Here is a 19,327-nt window from a genome sequence, read left to right as displayed (position 1 = left end):
TCAATTATTTCGGCGAAAAGGGTATGGAGAGAAATCATCCTCATCAAATTTCTTACCGACCATTATTCGTTTGCAGGAGGGTGCGCGGTGAGACATCATACAAGTGAGAAAATGTTAAAAAGATAGGCAAAAATTAATTCGGTGATTCTTAAACAACCATTTAATAGATAGTCACACATATACAAGTGACGCTAATGCCAAAGCAAAGCATTTAGTTTCAGAAAATTAAGCAAAGCCACATGTTAAGCTGTTATTATATCTGGTTCTTCCATAATTGTGTCACTTTGGCAAGTGATTTAGTGGACGACCCTTCCTGGCTCAGAACAGCTGCAGCAGCATCCTTAAGTTCTCCCATCTTATTCCTTAACGATTTTCCTTCTTCTACTTTAATAAGACCCCTTGCATACTTCGCTATATCTTCTTTCCCAACTAATCCATTTTCATTCATTTTGACCCTCATTGCCACATTCAGATCATCTGCGAGGACTATCGCATTCATCTTTTGTTCTGCATAGAGTGGCCATGCAATTATGGGCACGCCATGGACAATGCTCTCTAGGGTTGAGTTCCACCCACAATGACTCAAGAATCCTCCGGTTGAAACATGGCTCAGTACTTGAACCTGAGGAGCCCAAGATGGAACCACTAGACCCATCCCTTTGGTCCTATCCAAGAACCCCTTTGGTAAGAAATCAAAAGGGTCCTCAATGCTTTGGACACTAAAATATGTAGCATTAGCAGCTTTCTCATGTGGACCTCTAACGACCCAGAGAAATCTTTGGCCACTCATTTCAAGTCCTGAGGCCAATTCATTTAATTGCTCTTGTGATAAAGTCCCGCCACTCCCAAAAGAAACAAACAGTACTGATCCACTCGGCTGTCTATAGCCACTTCAAACAACCTGAATTTTCATGTTCGGCCTCATGATTAAAGCATTCTGTATCAGCGGTCCAACCGGATAAACCGGAGGACTAAAACCTGATCGATCACCCTCCATCAAAGCCTTAAAGGCCCCGGTTCCATCCAAATAAAGCTGTTGACCATAATCCCAGCGGCCAAAGGGTACCGTTTAGCTATGCCATAATCCATTTGTATGCCTCATTTTTCTTATCTTGAACCGGGTCCGCGAGATCAAGCCCTGTATTGGGACACAACCAGGAAATTGGAGGGTTCAGGCAAGTCCCTAAACTCGCAAGTGATTTCTCATCAAGTTCAGGCAAATGAAGGACCATAGACAGTGCCATGGCATTTGCAGGGAAAAAAATGAAGGGCAAAATACCGAATTCTTTGGCCACTTCCAGCGCATCCGCGCCAAAGAGATCAGCAACTAGCGCAACCAACTTCGTTGACTCAGTTAAGACTTTGAGTGTCTTCGTAGGCCGAGAGGGAGCGAACCAGGCTGAGTGCGATCCGAGTTCGGCTTTAACGTCCTTAGGAAGGTCCTCAAAGCTCACAGAGGAAGAAAGATTGAGGAAACGGAGTTGGGTAGAGCTTGAAGAATCTGCCTTTGGGGTTCAAGGGTGAGCCATCAGTAGGAATAATGAAGGTGACAAGAAAGTTGTGGCTAAGAGCAAGTCGCTTAGCTAATTCAACAAGAGGGATTAAGTGACCCACCCCTGGAGTAGGCACTATGGCTACGTGGGGTTGTGTTTGTGTGTGTGTTGCTGCGTCTCATGGCAGCTTTTGTTTTGTTGTAGTTGAGATGTGAGTGGGTTTATTTGGGAAGATTTATAGAGCGAAAACAGAAGAGTGGATTAAGTTCAATGTGTGTACACTGCGTTGCCACCAAAGTCTGCCGACTGCCGTAAGCAAAAGTCTACACAAAAAAAAAAAAAAAAAAAAAAAAAAAAAAAAAAAAAAAAAAAATGAAAACACATGAACTACCCAAATTTTGTCTCCTTGTGCAAGTTTTTACTTTCCCTAGTATGATTCAAACTGTGTATCAGTTTATGCCACCTTCAAACTATGAGATTCGGATCATAAATTTTCTTTCTTTCTCTCTACAATTTTGTACTTAATAAATAAGATTTATTCTTAAGGTTTCCAATATTATGAAGAAAGTACCCCTCCCAACTGTTGAAGGAGATCATACATTCATACTAGAATAATATAAACAAGGCAGTGTTATTAGAATGATATCAAAACTGAAACTTACTGTTAATGATACTGTACGCTTCAATTAAAGTAAAATCTAATAGTTGATACCTTATCCTATTAGCAATATATATCCATTTTATAATGTTGTTACAAAATCTTACACAAAAGAGTGATCTGATTGACCTTGACGGAATTTGAACTGATAGATGGATAATTTATTGAAATTAACGAGAAATAATTATGAATAATTATACTGTAAGATGGATTTTAAAGTGGTTCAACAACTTAACTCCCTAGTCTAGTCTATTGATCTTTTATTAATGTATTGAATGCCAAATAATGTGTTTTTCTCTCTAAATTTCTGAACCCCTCTCCTATGATTTGGAGGGGATTTATATAGTATATGAATGACCACAGTTACAAGAGTTTAATTAGGAGTAAATGACCTAATTTTAGAGAAGTTAATCTTATGATCATAAGCGTTACAGTTAAACCAAAATTACTCGAAGTAATGCTCGAAATTTCCTATTGATTTTAGGCAAATTAAAAGATAAGATTTATCCGCGATCTTGGAAATGAACTATTGATCAACTCTTTTTACTCTGGTCGTAGCTCGCCTTAACTCAATCACAACTCGCTTTAATCTGATCATTGCTTCACAAGTTAGGCCGGGCTACAACTCGCTCCAAGAGGTTTTCTGATACGTGTTGTTGTAAATCACCGCACAACATGCGCAATAGAAAAGAGGGAAATGAAAAATTAGGTCGTGGGTCGTGGCATTACTATCTCCATCGAAGTATCCAGAATGGAAGGTAGTAGTTAATAGAACTGTCAAAATCTATTAAAATATTCCAAGTCAGAGGAACTCTCTCGGTGAAGAGTAAAGCTTCAAACCTTCAACGCTTAAAATTAAAGCCTTAAACTCCTCACTGCCTTTAGCATTTTGGAAATAAGGAGGCCCATATTTTTGCCTCAGGTATGGGCTTCAAGCCTTATTTCCATTGGGCTGTGGCAAGGATTTACAGCCCAATTAAGAGAAACAGTCCAATTCATAGACTCCAACCAATAAAAATAAAAGAAAATGTATTGTTTGTGTGAGGAAAATTTATTAGTTTCAAACGTATAATGGATATCGAGTCCAAGTACAAAAGGTTTGGTATTTTTAACTCTCCTCTATAGCCATGGTCACACTCGGTGGCGGAAGAAGCCATTGACTGATCTACGCTATAGCCCTGTTCAACTGTTAAAAAAAAAAAAAAAAAAAAAAATTCATATTCAAACCATTATTCGTTTGCAGGAGGGTGCATGGTGAGAAAAGGTTAAAAGAATAGGCAAAACTTAATTCGGTGATTCTTAAAGAACCCTTTAATAGATAGTCAAACAGATACAACATACAAGTGACACTAGTGCCATATTATAATTTAGACCGGATAGCATTTATTTTTCAGAAAATTAAGAAGTGCAGCATAAATAATTAAGCAAAGCCATGTTAAATTGTTATTATATCTGGTTCTTCCATATTTGCACCACTTTGGCAAGTGATGTAGTAGACGACCCTTCCTGGCTCAGAATACCTGCAGCAGCATCCTTAAGTTCTCTCATCTTATTCCTTAACAATTTCTCTTCTTCTCCTTTAATCAGTCCCCTTCCATACTTCGTTATATCTTCTTTCCCAACTAATCCAATTTCATTCATCTTGACCCTCATTGCCACTTTCAAATCATCTGTGAGGAGCACCGCATTCATCTTTTGTTCTGCATAGAGCGGCCATGCAATGAGAGGCACTCTATGGACAATGCTCTCCAAGATTGAGTTTCATCCACAGTGACTCAAGAATGCTCCCGCTGACTCATGGCTCAATATTTGAACCTGAGGAGCCCAAGAGGAAACCACTAGACCCACCCCTTTGGTTCTTTCCACGAACCCCTTTGGTAAGAAATCAAAAGGGTCCTCAATGCTTTGGACACTAAAATATGTAGCATTTGCAGCTGTAGAAATTCAGTATTGAGATGAAGAATCAAGAAAATTAAAGAGACCAAGAAAAACGAAAAACAGAGCTGAGAAGAAAGATGAATATTCTGGAATTCATTGATTTTTATTAACAGAGTCTTTAATAGAAAACAACATATTTATAGTTTGTTACACTGTATAAAACGACAGTGTATTACATTTTGCTTAATTGAAATTCAAGCCATCTGACTTCTAATCTTTGCAAAATAACCTAGCATACTTTCTTCTTAATATTCCCCCGTAAACAGAACACTCCTACTATTCTTTATCATTCTTCCTTCACAATATTTCCCCGTAAACAACACTATCTTCCTCTCTAAACTTATCTTCACTTTTACCATGCTTCAACATTCTACCTACTCAACATTTCCCCGTAAACAACACTATCTTCCTCTAAAAACACAACTTTTTGCAACTTCAGTTTGCATCTGAAAACACAACTTTCTGCAACTTCAGTTTGCAACACTATCTTCTTCTGAAAACACAACTTTCTACAACATATTGAGTTCAGTTTGCATAAGACTTAATTAGTCTTTGATTGTAGCAACTAACGCTGGCAAAGTAGACAAAACAGTAAGCTTTTCTTTAAGAACTTGAAACCTGTGAGCAGGAAGTGCCTTTGTTAACACATCTGCAGTTTGAAACTCAGAGGAAACATATTGAACAGCAAGTTTCTTATCAATAACCAGTTCTCTCACATAATGGACATCAATCTCAATATGTTTTGTCCTAGCATGGAAAACAGGGTTAGAAGATAGTGCTCCTGCACTCATATTATCACACCACAAAATTGGAATACTCTTGATTGGGATGCCAAGTTCTTGAAACAGATTTTGGATCCAAACAAGTTCAGTGGCTGCTTGACTAAGAGCCCAATATTCAGCCTCTGTTGAAGAGAGAGACACCACTTTCTGTTTTCTAGACACCCATTGTACTAAGTTGCCACCAAGAAATATGCTATACCCTGTTGTGGATCGCCTATCACCAACATCACCTGCCCAGTCAGCATCAACACAGCCTTCCAGGGCAAAATTCTGATGTTTTTGGAAGAGTAAACCATGTTGTAGGGTGCCTTTAATGTATCGAAGTACTCGCTTGCACGCAGTCCAGTGATTTGTAGTAGGAGACTGTAAAAATTGACTCAATCTGTTCACTGCAAAAGACAGATCAGGTCTAGACAAAGTCAAGTATTGAAGACCTCCTACAAGACTCCGATAAAGAGAGGGCTGATCAAAAGCTTCACTGTCTTGTTTCATCAGTTTTGTACCAGTGGCCATAGGTGTATTGCAGGGCTTACATTCTACCATTCCAACTTTGTTCAATAGATCAAGAGCATATTTTGATTGAGAAAGCAGCAAATCTGACTTGTCTCTTTGCATTTCAAAGCCAAGAAAATAGTTAACAGACCCTAAAGTCTTCAAAGCAAACTTGTTATTTAAATATGTAACTATTTAAGTAATCAATGCATAATCGTTCCCAGTAATGAGAATATCATCCACATACACTAGTAAATACACTATGTGAGACTCCTTTTTAAAGAAAAATAGGCTGGTGTCAGAAACTCAACCAAGAAAACCCCAATCAGTAAGAGCCGCCTTTAACTTGTCAAACCAGGCTCTTGGCGCCTGTTTTAGGCCATAGAGGGCCTTGTTGAGTTTATAAACATGTTTGGGGTGTTGAAGATTAGTAAAACCTTCAGGTTGAAACATGAACACAGTCTCTGTGAGATCTCCATTAAGAAATGCATTGTTAATGTCAATTTGTTGGATATCCCAACCATCATGAACAACAAGTGAGAATATGATTCTTATAGTGGCAGGTTTAATAACTGGAGAATATGTATCGAAATAATCCAAACCTGGGGTTTGTTGAAAGCCTTTAGCCACTAATCGTGCCTTGTATTTTTGAAGAGTCCCATCAGATTTCAGCTTGGTTTTAAATACCCATTTACATCCTACAACATGCATATTGGAAGAGAAAGGAACTAATTCCCAGGTTTGGTTTCGCACCAGAGCTGAAAACTCATCATTCATTACTACCTTCCATTCTAGAATTCGCAGAGCTTCTGAGACAGTTTTTGTTCAGCTAGAACACACAAAGTAGAGAGATATGCACATCCAGAACAGCCCTGAGATTGTGACTTAGCAGGCTTTGAAAAGGTCTGGGTTTTTGATCTAGTAAGCATTGGATGTGCATTATAATGCTGATTGAAAGAAGGTTGCAGTTGATCAATGAAAACATATGGTTCTTCTGATGGAGAGACAGTAACAGAATCTAGGATTACTGACCCTGGAGTAATCTGAGATGCATCAGTAGCTTCATATACATTTGTTTAAACTGCATCAGTAGCTGTATCAATAGATGAGCTGAAAAATAGTGATGAATTACCATAAACATCTGCTGTAGAACTAACAGGAGAAATAGGTTGAACTGCATCAATAGCATGAACATCTGCTGTAGAATTAAAAAGAGGAATAGGCTGAACTGCATCAGTAGTACGAATAGTTTGAACATCTGCTGTAGAATTAAAAAGAGGAGTAGGCTGAACTGTATCAGTAGTATGAACATCTGCTGTAGAACTAAAAGGAGGAGCAGTTTGGACTGCAGCAGTAGTGTTAGACGATGCTGCCATAGTAACAGAAGAAACATTGCTTTTGTTCAAGCAATGACCAAGATTCCATGAGGACAAAAAACTATCTGTATTAGTCTGAGAATTGAGCCCTCCTGTAGTTTCATCCTTAATGAGATAACATTTGAAACCAAGCTTAAATGGAAAAATAGTCTCATCAAACTTTACTTGTTTCACTATGTAAACCTTTCCTATGGATGAAAGGCACTTATACCCTTTATGTGCAAGACTATAACCTATAAAGACACACTTTTTAGTGTGATAGGAGAATTTCTGCTTCTGATATGGTCTGATTTAAGGGTAACATAAACAGCCAAATACCTTTAGCTCACCGTACTTTGGTTCTTGCTGAAACAATTGTGGGTAAGGAGAGAGATCCTGAAGAACAGATGAAGGAAGTTTGTTAACAGTGTATACGGCTGTACAAAAGGCCTACCACCAGAAACACAAAGGCAAACTAGTATGTGCTAGCAGTGTTAATCCAAATTCGGTGATTGTTTTATGCCGCCTTTCAACTCTACCATTTTGCCGATGTAGATAAGGGCATGGATGTCTAAAACCAATGCCTTGCTCTTTTAAATATTCAGTAAAGGGCCTGAATTCACCTCCCCAGTTAGTTTGCAGAGTCTTGAGTTTAACATCCAGCTGATTCTCAACAAACTTATGAAAATGTGTAAAAACTTTGAATGCCTCAGATTTAAGCTTAAGTGGGTATATCCACATGTATCTACTATAGTCATCCACAAATAATATATAATATTTAAAACATTCGGAAGAGCAAATTGGAGCAGGGCCCCATAAATTCGAATACACCAACTCAAGAGGTCTTATGGATTTGGATGTAGAAATGGGAAAAGAAGTCTGTGACATTTTGCCGAATTGACATGCTTCACAAAACATTTTATTATCAAAACAACCATGTACATGAATTTTATTCATAATATCCTTGAGAGTTTTAACTTGTGGATGCCCCAACCGAGCATGCCACAATGCTGTCAACAGTACATCAGACTTACTTATTTGAGATACACTCTCTTTATTTGAGATACTAACAGTTGGTGTAAGACTGAAACAATAAGGAACATGACATGTCTTATAATCACTACTACTAATACTAGTACTTGTATTGGTGACAACAACAACATAACAGAAAGCTTTAGAACAAAAAGCACCTCCAATAGAAGAAGCCACAGATGAGCAAGAACCTTTCAGCTGATACAGACCATCCTTCAAGAAGCCTTGCAACAGTACCTCTTGAGTGCACTTATCCTTTACAAGACAACGATCAGAGTGAAATTCAACAATAACTTCATTGTCTTTAGTAATTTGTGATATACTTAACAAATTTTTTGCTATATATGGTAAACACAACACATTCTTGAGATGCAAGATCCTAGGAGAATTTTGTGAGTTGAGAAAGGACACACCTGTTTGGGAGACTGGAATTGTTTGTCCATTGCCCACTTGAACTGTGGAGCCACCTTGATAATTGTCCTTGATAACCAGGTTACTCATATCTGCTGTCATGTGGTTAGTTGCTCCAGAATCAACATACCAGGTTTGATCCATAACTGTATGAGGATTGGCAACTGGTATACTGTGAGAATTATGTGCAGAGGACAAATAAGACTGACTTCCTTCAGGTAAAGCAGTAACACTAGAGGATCCAACTGTGGGTGAAAACACTCGAGAGGTCAGATTTTGTGGAGGAGGGTAACTGTTATTCTGCTGATAAACTCCAGAAAATCCAGAACCATTGTACGAAGTAGAGGCTGACTTGTTGTATAACTGATCTGTCATAGTAGTCTTTGTCATCAGAAGTGCTTGTGCTGAGTTGTTTGACTGAGGAATCTGAGTTGGGCTTTGGGAGGCATTGAAGTGGGAAGATCCTTGAGAACCAGATTCAACATTATAGCCAAGAGAATTAGTAGAAGAACCGACTCCAGCAACTCCAAAACTTTGGTATTGGTAAGTATGATCAAATCTGTGGTAACACTGCAGGGCAGAATGTCCACCTTTACCACAAACTTGACAGATCAGTTTGGGTCTAAAATAACCCCTTCTTCGTCCCCTACTACGCACTAGTTGTGAGTTGTACACTTGGTACTGATTAAAAGGATTAAAGCCTTCACTTGTCACTGGAAACCGAGAGAGTGATTGTTGATGTGGCAGACCAAAGCCTAATCTGGAAAAGCCTTGACTCATATTGTTTCCAGTAAACTGACAAGTATTAGGATTGAATTGTGAGAGAGATGGTTGAGGTTGGGAGTGTATTTGAGACTGAGAGTTTGGGGTCAAGGTAGGATTGACATGATGAGGACTTGAAGAAGAATCAGTTTGACTCTGCTGTTTGGACACCAGAAAAGCTTCATGAAAGTTAGAGAACACATTATGTTGCATTTCAAGCCTAATTTCATGTTTATGCAATAAAAATTGAGCCTCTTACAGTGTTGTTTGACTACTAGTGGAGGTCAAATTGGCCACTACTGCGTCATATTCCGGCCCTAAGCCATCCAGTATATAGAGTAACAACTCCTCATCAGTTATATTCACACCACTAGCTATCAGTTCATCTCCCAACTCCTTCATTTTCAACACATATTCACTAACAGTACAATTTTATTTCTTAGTGCATTGCAACAAATTTCTAAGATGCAGAGTCCTAGCTCTAGAAACAGATTGAAAATGAAGCTCTAAGGTACTCCAAATCTCATAAGCAGTGCTACATTTAGCAACATGACGAAACATTGATTCTGAAAGTGTAGAATACAACCAACTCACCAGGAATTGATCGATCTTTTTCCAAGAGGAATAGTTAGGGTTTGACTTCTTGATAGTTTGCCCAGATTCATCAGCTTTATCGAACACAAATGGAGGAGGACAGATTCTTTCTCCAGTAACAAAATCATCGATTCCATGAGAGACCAGAGCTGGTAGGATCTGCGAATGCCAAAATGAGTAGTTTTTCTCCAGCAAGTTCACCGAAATCGTTGGTAAAGAGGGTGTAGTGTTTGAGGTAGTAAAGTTGGTGTTAACATTATCCATATAGGTTGATTGTGAATTCAAACTTGAAGATTCAAAGCTAAGATTAACCATAGACGCTTGTCTAGGGCTCTGATACCATGTAGAAATTCAGTATTGAGATGAAGAATCAAGAAAATTAAAGAGACCAAGAAAAACGAAAAACAGAGCTGAGAAGAAAGATGAATATTTTGGAATTCATTGATTTTTATTAACAGAGTCTTTAACAGAAAACAACATATTTATAGTTTGTTACACTGTATAAAACGACAGTGTATTACATTTTGCTTAATTGAAATTCAAGCCATCTGACTTCTAATCTTTGCAAAATAACCCAGCATACTTTCTTCTTAATAGCAGCTGTCTCATGTGGGCTCCTAACAACCTAGAGAAATCTTTGCCCACTCATTTCAAGTCCTAGGGCCAATTCATTTAACTACTCCTGTGATAAAGTCCCCCCACTCCCAAAAGAAACAAATAGCCCTGACCCACTTGACTGCTCATCTAGCCACTTCAAACAACCAGATTTTTCATTTTCAGCCTCATTGATAAAAACATTCTGAATTAGCATCCAACTGGATAAACTGGAGACCTAAAACCTGATCGATCACCCTCCATCAAAGCCTTAAAGGCCCCCGGTTCCAAATCCATAAATCTATTAACCATAATCCCAGCAACCAAATGGTGGTACTGTTTACCTACACCAAGAAGGATTTTGTATGGCTCACTTTTCTTGTCCTGTACTGGGTCTGAGAGATCATGCTCGTGTATTGGGACACACCCAAGAAGTTGGAGGGGTACAGGCAAGTCCCTAAACTCCAAGTGACCTTTTTATGAAGCCCAGGCAAATGAAGGACGAAAGGCAGTACCATGGAGTTTGAAGGAAAGAAAATAAAGCTCAAAATACCAAATTCTTTAGCCACTTCCAATGCATCCGTGGCAAAGAAATTAGCAACTAGCGCAATCGGCTTAGTTGACTCAGTTAAGACCTTGAGTGTCTCCCGTAAGGCGGGTAGGGAGTGAACTAGGCTGAGCGAGAACCGAGTTAAGAGATGAATGTCCTCAGGCAAGTAATCAAAACTCGCAGGGGGAAGAATGATTGAGGAAATGGAGTTGGGGAGAGATTGAAGCACCCTTCTTTGGGGTTCGATGGGTGAGCCATCAGTGGGATAATGAAGGTGACAAGGAAGTGTATGGGCCAAAAATCATATTGGATCGGACGAGGCCTAATAACAAAATAAACGTGTTACGACCCAAGGCCTTAGCCCAATTCTAGTTGGGCCCACGCTGAAATCTACTTTGCGAACTACCTCCTCTATGAGTTGAGCTACCCCACAAATTAAGCTTGACTAGGTTCCGACCCATTAACCCACAGTAGTCCGATAAATAGAGAATCAGAATCCAATTCTGCTTCCTCTTTTGGTGAGATCTAGACTCTTGCTTAAATTGGTGAGCCTAATCCGATAAAGGGGAGGGATAATATCTCTTCCTAGAGGAGAATTGCCCCACAAGATAGGACTCAGGATCCTCTTGGGATTCTAACCCTCTAGGTTCACTATATAAATAGAGGCAAACCCTTTTATAGGGGATCACTCTTTAGCCCTAGCCTTCCGCTCTCAAACCACAACATTATTCCGTCCCAAGCCTCCGCGATCTTCGTTGTTTTCCTAGCAGGTCCATCAGGTTGCTAGTGGCCTGCATCAATAGATTCGACCTTGCATCACTAGATTCGACCCCGCATTTATGACCGTAGATTTTACCGTCTACAGTTTGGCACCCACCATGGGGCCTTGACAGTCATACGATTCAGAACGACCTACCCAGTCCATTCCTTAACTTCCGTCCAGCCATCATGACCAACAAAACCAAAACCCTAACACCTGATATCGCAGCCCAAATCGTGGCCCTCACCACATTGGTACAGGAGAGCAACGACAAATAGCAAGCCTTGGAAGCACAAAACGCCACCATCCATGCCGAGAACCAAGCCCTTCAAGATAAGGTAACGCAATTTTACTCTTTAGATTGGTCTATGAATCAATATAATGCATCTTCCTCTTGGCTTCCCATTCACCCCAAACAGCTATTTTCCACATCGGATTATGGCACCCTCATGGGTCCCTCATTTCGCTCGACCCTAACCATAATGCCCTTGGCCGAGCCGACCCAAGATGATAATACCCCACCCATCATCCATTCGGCCACCGAAACACTCCCCTAAACTACCCTGCTACAACAACTAGACCCCCATCTCACCCTCCCACAAACATATCCAATCCATGCAAACGTCGATGCCATCAACCAATTAGCCCTCCTCGGCGCCAACATACACATAAATCCGAACATATTCCCCAACTCCTGAACAACCTATGTAACCCCATGCCTACTCCTTTGGAACAAACTTTGGCCAAGCGGCTAGCCAAGATGGAAGCCATGATCCAACGTATCCCAGGCGTACCCGTACCACTCAAGAAGAGTCAACCCCAAAGTTATACTGATTCGCCCTTCGTGGATGTCATAGCACTCGTAGAGATGCCACGCAAATTCATCTTCCCCAACATGAAGCTTTACGATGGAACCACTGCAACGACTCACAAAAATACATATAATAAGATACATGTATGATAACATAAATAGATGGGCCCAAATTTTTTGCTTTCATTAAATATACATATTCTTTATACAAAATAAAGTATCAAATACAAAAAGTCATCAAAACGTGGTGGACAGTGTAACTATTTCTCTTCGCTTGCCGACATCCATTCGACCACGTCCTCACCTAGATCTTGCAAAACACATAAAAACAACAGGGTGAGCACAAATAATGCTCAGTAAGTAAATCCTCTACTTATCTATCCCCATAACTCTTTCTCTTAATTCTTTCCTTACAGTACTCTCTCGAATGTCACAGCCTCATCTGATCGGAGACACGGCTGGGATTCATCCCACTCTTCATGACTTCTGTTTTCTCTCTCTTTTCTTTCTCATTCTTTCTTATATGAATGTCACGGTCTCATCTTACCGGAGGCACGGCTAGGAGATCACAAAGAACTCACTCTTCGTGACTTCTACTCACTCAAATGTCACGACCCCATCTTACTGGAGGCACGGCTGGGAGATCACAAAGCACCCACTCTCATTACTTTTACTCATTTTCTGTTGATCGGACTCGGTTATGCATGGATTCGGAACCCTTGGTCACGTGAGTGTATATTCTCTCTCTCTTGAATGTCATGACCTCATCTTACCGGAGGCACGTGGAGACCACAAAGCACCCACTACCCGTGACGATTCTACTCATCACTCACGGATTCTCCATCGCACAACCTACTTTATTCTCTTCTTTAGCACTACTCTTTCTTTGTTCTCTAGTGCTTATTCTCTCTTTCTGTTTACTCTTGGAGTAGCTTACACTCCAATTCTCTACTCTTTCTTGAGCTACTTCTCAAGTGCACAATTAATGCATATGGATAGCTCATGCTCATTAATGCACTTATGAAATGCTAATATGCCATGTTGCAAGAATTAAGGTTCTTTATTCATGCATATGCTTCTCTCAAGCATTTCATCAAACAATAAGCATGCATAAATAAATTCTATTTTAACTATAGTTCTATTTCTTTCTTGGACCATCCATAATTGGAGTAAAACTCCTCCATAATAATTCTAAACCTGTCAAGGAAAGGCACTTCAAAAATCTCTACTCAATTTCTTCTCAAATTCAGCTAAACTTCCATTGGCTATCCCAACCTTGATTCTACTTCTCATGGCTCAAAAACCATTCATCAACCCATCAACTCATCAACAATTACAAACTTAGCAATCAATCTAATAATTATAAGTATATAAATACATATCAAATCATTTGATTGCTTAAATATTAACTTGGGTTGGATTTACTTACCTTGTGAGGGAGTGGCTTCACTAGCACTTCTCTTTCCCTTTGGTAGCTTGTCTTTTCTCTACAACTTTAAATAATAACGCTATAAGACCTCAACCCATTTATAGGTAAAATTCACATCTAAAGCAGGAACCCTTACCTTAGGATGCTTTAGATTAACTTTCTACCCCAAACTACTCAAAAAGCTTTCTAAAATCCTTGAAATATTGAATGAAGAGTTGAGAGGAAACAAGGAATGGGAATGGCGGTGGAGAAGAGAAAATGAAGGGTTTACTAAGTCTTAACCCTTATTAGCTCATAATAAAACCACTCTTTCCCATTTTGCCCTTGCTCTTTCTTGAAAATTCCATTCTTGTCCTTTAATTCCTTACACTCACACCCATACTCTAACATATTCTCCACGAAATTTCTTTACATTTCACTCCCCATTTTTCCTGCTAATTAGGGGTAGAGTGGTCACTTTGCCCTTAGGGAAAAATATCTAGAAACTTCAACAAGAATCTTAGCTGGCTCTTTGCTGCGGCGAAGCAAGTTTCTTCACCCCGGCGAAGAAATCTAGGGCATACGTCGCCGCGGCGAAGACTTTTCTTCGCCTTGGCGAAGACTGGAATTCTAAAATTCGCCAAGTCTTAACCAATTTCAGGGCAAACACTCAACCAAACCAACACATCACTTCAACTAAGGGCCAACCAAACAATATTAACAATATATCAACTCAATTAAGAGCAAAACAATAAAGATTTAAGCAATGCAACATAAATGAGTTACATACCTCAAGTGGGGTGCTACAACCACCGACCCAGATGACCACATAGCCTCCTACAAACAAAGAATGTTCGTTGCTGCCATACCTCATGATCTTCATAAAGATGCATGTGCAAGAGTTTTGGTTCCAGCCTCGTGGGACCAACACTTCAATGGTATACCAATCTCCCTAACAACTCTATCACGTTATTCGCCCAGCTCACAGACACCTTCGTGGAGCAATTTGCCAGTAGCAAAAAGCTCAAAAGCTGTCTGACGACCTTTATAAGATCCGTCAACATCGTAATGAGCCACTTCGAGAATATGTAGGGTGCTTCAACCGTAAGAAAGTGTCAATTTCCTACTGCAACCAAGAGACTGCGGTAGATGCCTTTAGAAAAAGACTCATCCCAGACAGTGAGCTATACGAGGAACTCACCAAATTCAACTGCAATACAATAGAGGACGTGTTGGCCCGCGTTTGGGTAGAAATAAGGTGGGAAGAAGACGAAGTCTACAAAGCGAAGCAAAACTCCACCACCGATCGTCACCATCGCCAAGTGGAGAGACGAAAAGAATGGCATTCGGCCGAGCTGTATCAAGTAAAAAGAGGGCCTACAAGGGGCAACAGATACCCCAATGATCATCACACGGCTCGGCATAGCGAGAGGGCACTTGATCAACCCCAAAGGTACAAGATGCCCGATTACAACCTGAACATCGAGCCGACAGAGGTAGTCGCAATGATGAAAGAAATGGGAAAGGTAGTCCTGTGGCTAGCAAAGCTGAAGCATACTGGGACTAAGCGTGACACTACCAAATGGTGTGAGTTTCACGAAGATCATAGACATGTCACTGCCAAATGCATAGCCCTCTGTCTGGAAGTCATGGAATTACTAAAAAGGGGCCACCTTCGAGACTTTCTGATCGAGAAAGGCAAGAACACAATAGCAAACAAGGATCGCCAAATAACGCCTCCACCAAAGGCACCACCCACTGACGGTATGTGCAACATGATCTCTGGCGGGTCAGAAGTAAATGGAGTCACCTACTCACGACGAAACGCCACGCTAGATCCGTAGCCAACAAAGTGTATCACCTATCGCAACAACCTTGGCAGAAACCAACAAACCTTACCATAGAGTTCACCGATGATGAAACAACATCACGATGCTCTCGTTATCAGCCTTCAGATAGCCAATATAATCGTCAAGAGAATCCTAGTGGATCCCGGCTCCTCCACCAATATCCTATTCCTAGATGCATTTAAAGTCATGGGCCTCGATGAGTCCAACATCAACCGCTGCCCAACACTCCTTGTTGGGTTCAGTTCGGAGCAAAAATGCATTCTCGGGGAGATAGCTTTGCCAATCTATGCCGAGGGAATCAACCTCCAAACTACCTTCATGATAGTGGACACACCTTCTCCATACAACGTCATAATAGGGTGCCCATGGATCTATAGCATGCGATCCATCCCCTCCACCTTCTACCAAACCATTAGGTTCCTTATGAAATGGGGAGTAAAAGAAATCAGGGTTGAGCAAAAGGCTTCCAAGGATTGTTACCAAAACACTTTCAAGGCAAAGCGAGGGACCATGTGCAATTACAGTCCCGTCGATCGCAGGAGCCGAGCCAAGCCAAACCAGCCAGCCATGGAAGAGCTGGATGACATCCAAATGCACCCCGACCATCCAAACCGTAAAAACCAAATTAGGGTGCAGCTCAAGGCCAACATCCGACAAAAGTTGGTGGACTTCCTCAAATAGAACCAAAACTGCTTCGCTTGGTCCCATACATATATGACTGGGATCAACTCCGACGCTATTGTCCATAAATTAAATATCGACTCGAACTACCCCCTTGTGAAACATAAGGGAAGGAAGTTTGCTCCTAAGAGGAATAATGTGATCATCGAAGAGATAGAGAAGTTGCTAAGCAATGGCTTGGTTTGAGAGATTCAATACCCCGATTGGTTGGCCAATATAGTTGTTGTTAAAAAGAAGAATGGGAAGTAGAGAGTCTGCATCGACTTCACTGACCTGAATAAAGCTTACCCCAAGGACTCATTCCTACTCTCTCAATAAATATGATGGATGATGCCACTGCTGGACATGAACTGTTAAGCTTCATAGATGCTTTCTCGTGTTACAACCAGATACTGATGCACTCAGATGATCAGGAAAAAACTGCCTTCATAACTGAAAAAGGCACTTAGTGCTACAAGGTAATGTCGTTCGGCCTAAAAAATGTCAGCGCTACTTATCAACGCCTTGTGAACAAAATGTTTGTCGAATACCTTGGAGACTCAATGGAAGTATATATCAATGATATGTTGGTTAAATCCTTAGTCGCTGAACAACACCTCGATCACCTTAGGAAAGCCTTCGAGGTGCTGCAGAAATACAACATTAAAATGAACCCAGCCAAATGCTCATTTGGCGTCTCATCAAGAAAATTCCTTGGTTACATGGTGACGTAATGAGGTATCGAAGCCAACCCCGATCAGATCAAGGCGGTCCTAAACATTCCATCTCCCACCTGTATCAAAGACGTCCAACAACTCACTAGGAGGGTTGTCGCGCTTTAGCCTATTTATATCTAAATCAGCGGAAAAGTGCCACCTCTTCTTCATCGCCCTCAGAAAATCAAAGAAGTTCGAATGGACTCCAGCTTGTGAAGAAGCACTTGCCCACCTGAAGAGGTACTTAATGTCGCCTCCTTTACTCTCTAAACCGAAAACAAGGGAATGACTCTTCACTTACTTAGCCGTGTCAAAATTTGCAATATCTGTCGTACTGATCCGAGAGAAGGAGGAAAAACAGTTGCTGGTCGACTACACTAATAAGTCTCTGTTGAACGCCAAGATGTAGTACAACCAACTTAAAAAGCTGGCGCTCGCCCTAATCACTGTCACGCGGAAGCTGAGGCCGTACTTCCAATGCCACCCGATCATGGTCCTGACATCTGATGAGAATCCTAGCCCATCATGCCCATCACAAATGCTAGGGATTTCAATGAAGACTCAAGGACAACATGAAGATCAACATTCGGCCCAAGAATCCCAAGCACTCAAGGAAGTTCACAAAATTGTCCAAGAGGTCTTAAGGTTTCAAGGCACGGCTCAAGCCCAAATTTATGACCAAAAACGTGAACAAGAAGTGGGAGCAAGTTTCATTGGCCCAAGCCCAAGTTTTGGGTGTCATTTGATTCAAATTTTGGAGGAAAAACCCTAAAAATTGTTGTTAAGGACAAGGGTCCTTAAATTAGGGAAAAGTTGTCCACTTGATCATTAAATGGTTATGGCTTGTTTTTAACATGTGTGGTGGACTTTTGTTTATTAATTTGAATGTAATATTTTAATGTTTTCATTATGTAATATTTACTAGGGTAAATCCCTAATTTTTGTAAAGCCTATATAAAGGCCACTTGATCATTTTGTAAAGGACTTTTGAATATTGAATGAATAGTGATTTGTCTTGAGAAAGTGTTTTCTCTTGTTTCCTTTACCCAAGTTCGGCCAAACTTGGTGGTGGAGTGTCTTTCAAGCTGGTGGAGTTTCCTTTAGGCTTGATTGATTCCTTGGTCATCTCATATGTAAGTTGTTATCCTTTAGTTTCAAGTTAACTCATTTTCCGGATTTTGTTTTGCATGGTGTGTATGAATCCATTTGTGGTGCATTTGAACATAAATGACTTTGTGAATGACTGGAGTTTGATATAAGGAGTTGTTTTTAATTATTTGATGGTTATGAAAGTGTAAGAAGTGTGATAGCCGAATGGTCATAAGGAGTTGGAAGAAAACCTAGCCTAGGTTGAGTCAAAAGTGGTTGTTTTAGGGTAGTATATGAATTGAGGTTGAAGAAATTCATATCAACATCTTACCCTCTCAAGAAGATACTCCACAAACCTGATCTCTTGGGTCGACTCATTTAGTAGGCAATAGAGCAAAGTGAGTTCGATGTCTCCTACCAACCGCACACCGCAATCAAGTCCCAAGTGCTAGGCGACTTCATCGCCAATTTCGCACCTAAGCACTTCTGTTCAGGCGGAGAAATAACTCCTATGCTTGACAGACCACACACTGTCAAAGTGGACCCTTTTAGTAGATGGATCAAGCAACATCAATGGTAGCAGCTTGGGACTAGTGCTTACTTCCCTAGAAGGGGATACTTTGCAACAAGCCGTACGGTGTGGCTTCAAAGCAACAACAACGAGGCCGAATATGAAGCATTGATTGTCAACCTCTCCCTCGCCAAAGAAATGGGAATTAAAAAGTTGGAAGTTAGGTCTGATTCGCAACTGGTGGCGAACCAGCTACACGGCTCCTACCAAGCACGAGACGTCAAGATGACCTCGTATCTCAAGTTAGCCAAAGAGCTCCAATCATCTTTCAAGGAAGTCACCATCGCTCAAATCCCAAGGACCGAGAACACACACGCGGATGCCTTAGCAAACCTTGGCTCGACTCTGAAAACATCCCTACCAACGAGTATCCCATTGGTTCATCTCCAAACACCAGCCATAGGGACCAGCATTGTTGAGGTCTCGCCAGTTGATTCAGATAAGTCATGGATGACACCCATCCTCCATTACTTGGAGAATGATGAACTACCACTAGACAAGAACGAAGCTTGGTGGTTGAAAGCCAAGACGGCTCGATTCACCATCCATGAAGGTCGCTTGCTCAAGAGATCTTTCTCAGGACCATATCTCAAATGCATTACCCTTGAGGAAGCAAAGTATGTACTCGCCAAACTCCACGAAGGCGAGTGCAGCAACCACGTCGGGGGACCCAGCCTCGCCAACAGAGCATTGATAGCAAGCCACTACTGACCAATGATGCATTTCGACTCGGCCAAGTACTCTAAGAAGTGCGAGAGCTGTCAACGCTTTGTAAAGGTGTCACACCTCCCTTTGGAACAA

At 40.8% G+C, this 19,327-nt stretch overlaps 1 protein-coding gene and 1 pseudogene across 1 annotated transcript; one reads left to right on the top strand and one right to left on the bottom strand.

The window, feature by feature from the left end:
- Positions 1-133: 133 nt before the first annotated feature.
- Positions 134-11,728, bottom strand: LOC116129318 (annotated as a pseudogene).
- Positions 11,729-14,490: 2,762 nt separating this feature from the next.
- Positions 14,491-15,484, top strand: LOC116129317. The gene is made up of 2 exons (XM_031415068.1): positions 14,491-14,578; positions 14,733-15,484. The coding sequence occupies exons 1-2, from the start codon at positions 14,491-14,493 to the stop codon at positions 15,482-15,484; spliced, it is 840 nt and encodes a 279-aa protein (XP_031270928.1).
- The last annotated feature ends 3,843 nt before the right edge of the window (positions 15,485-19,327 follow it).

Source organism: Pistacia vera, unplaced genomic scaffold (genome assembly GCF_008641045.1).
Source record: "Pistacia vera cultivar Batoury unplaced genomic scaffold, PisVer_v2 Contig210, whole genome shotgun sequence".
NCBI lineage: Eukaryota > Viridiplantae > Streptophyta > Magnoliopsida > Sapindales > Anacardiaceae > Pistacia > Pistacia vera.
The sequence above is the reverse complement of the archived record's forward strand: the minus strand, read 5'-3'. Positions and strand labels throughout refer to the sequence as shown.

Coding starts and splice junctions, on each gene's coding strand:
- LOC116129317 (XM_031415068.1), top strand. CDS start 14,491: ATGTTCGTTGCTGCCATACCTCATGATCTTCATAAAGATGCATGTGCA. Junction 14,579..14,732: donor GTGGGACCAACACTTCAATG/GTATACCAATCT, acceptor GAGAATATGTAG/GGTGCTTCAACCGTAAGAAA.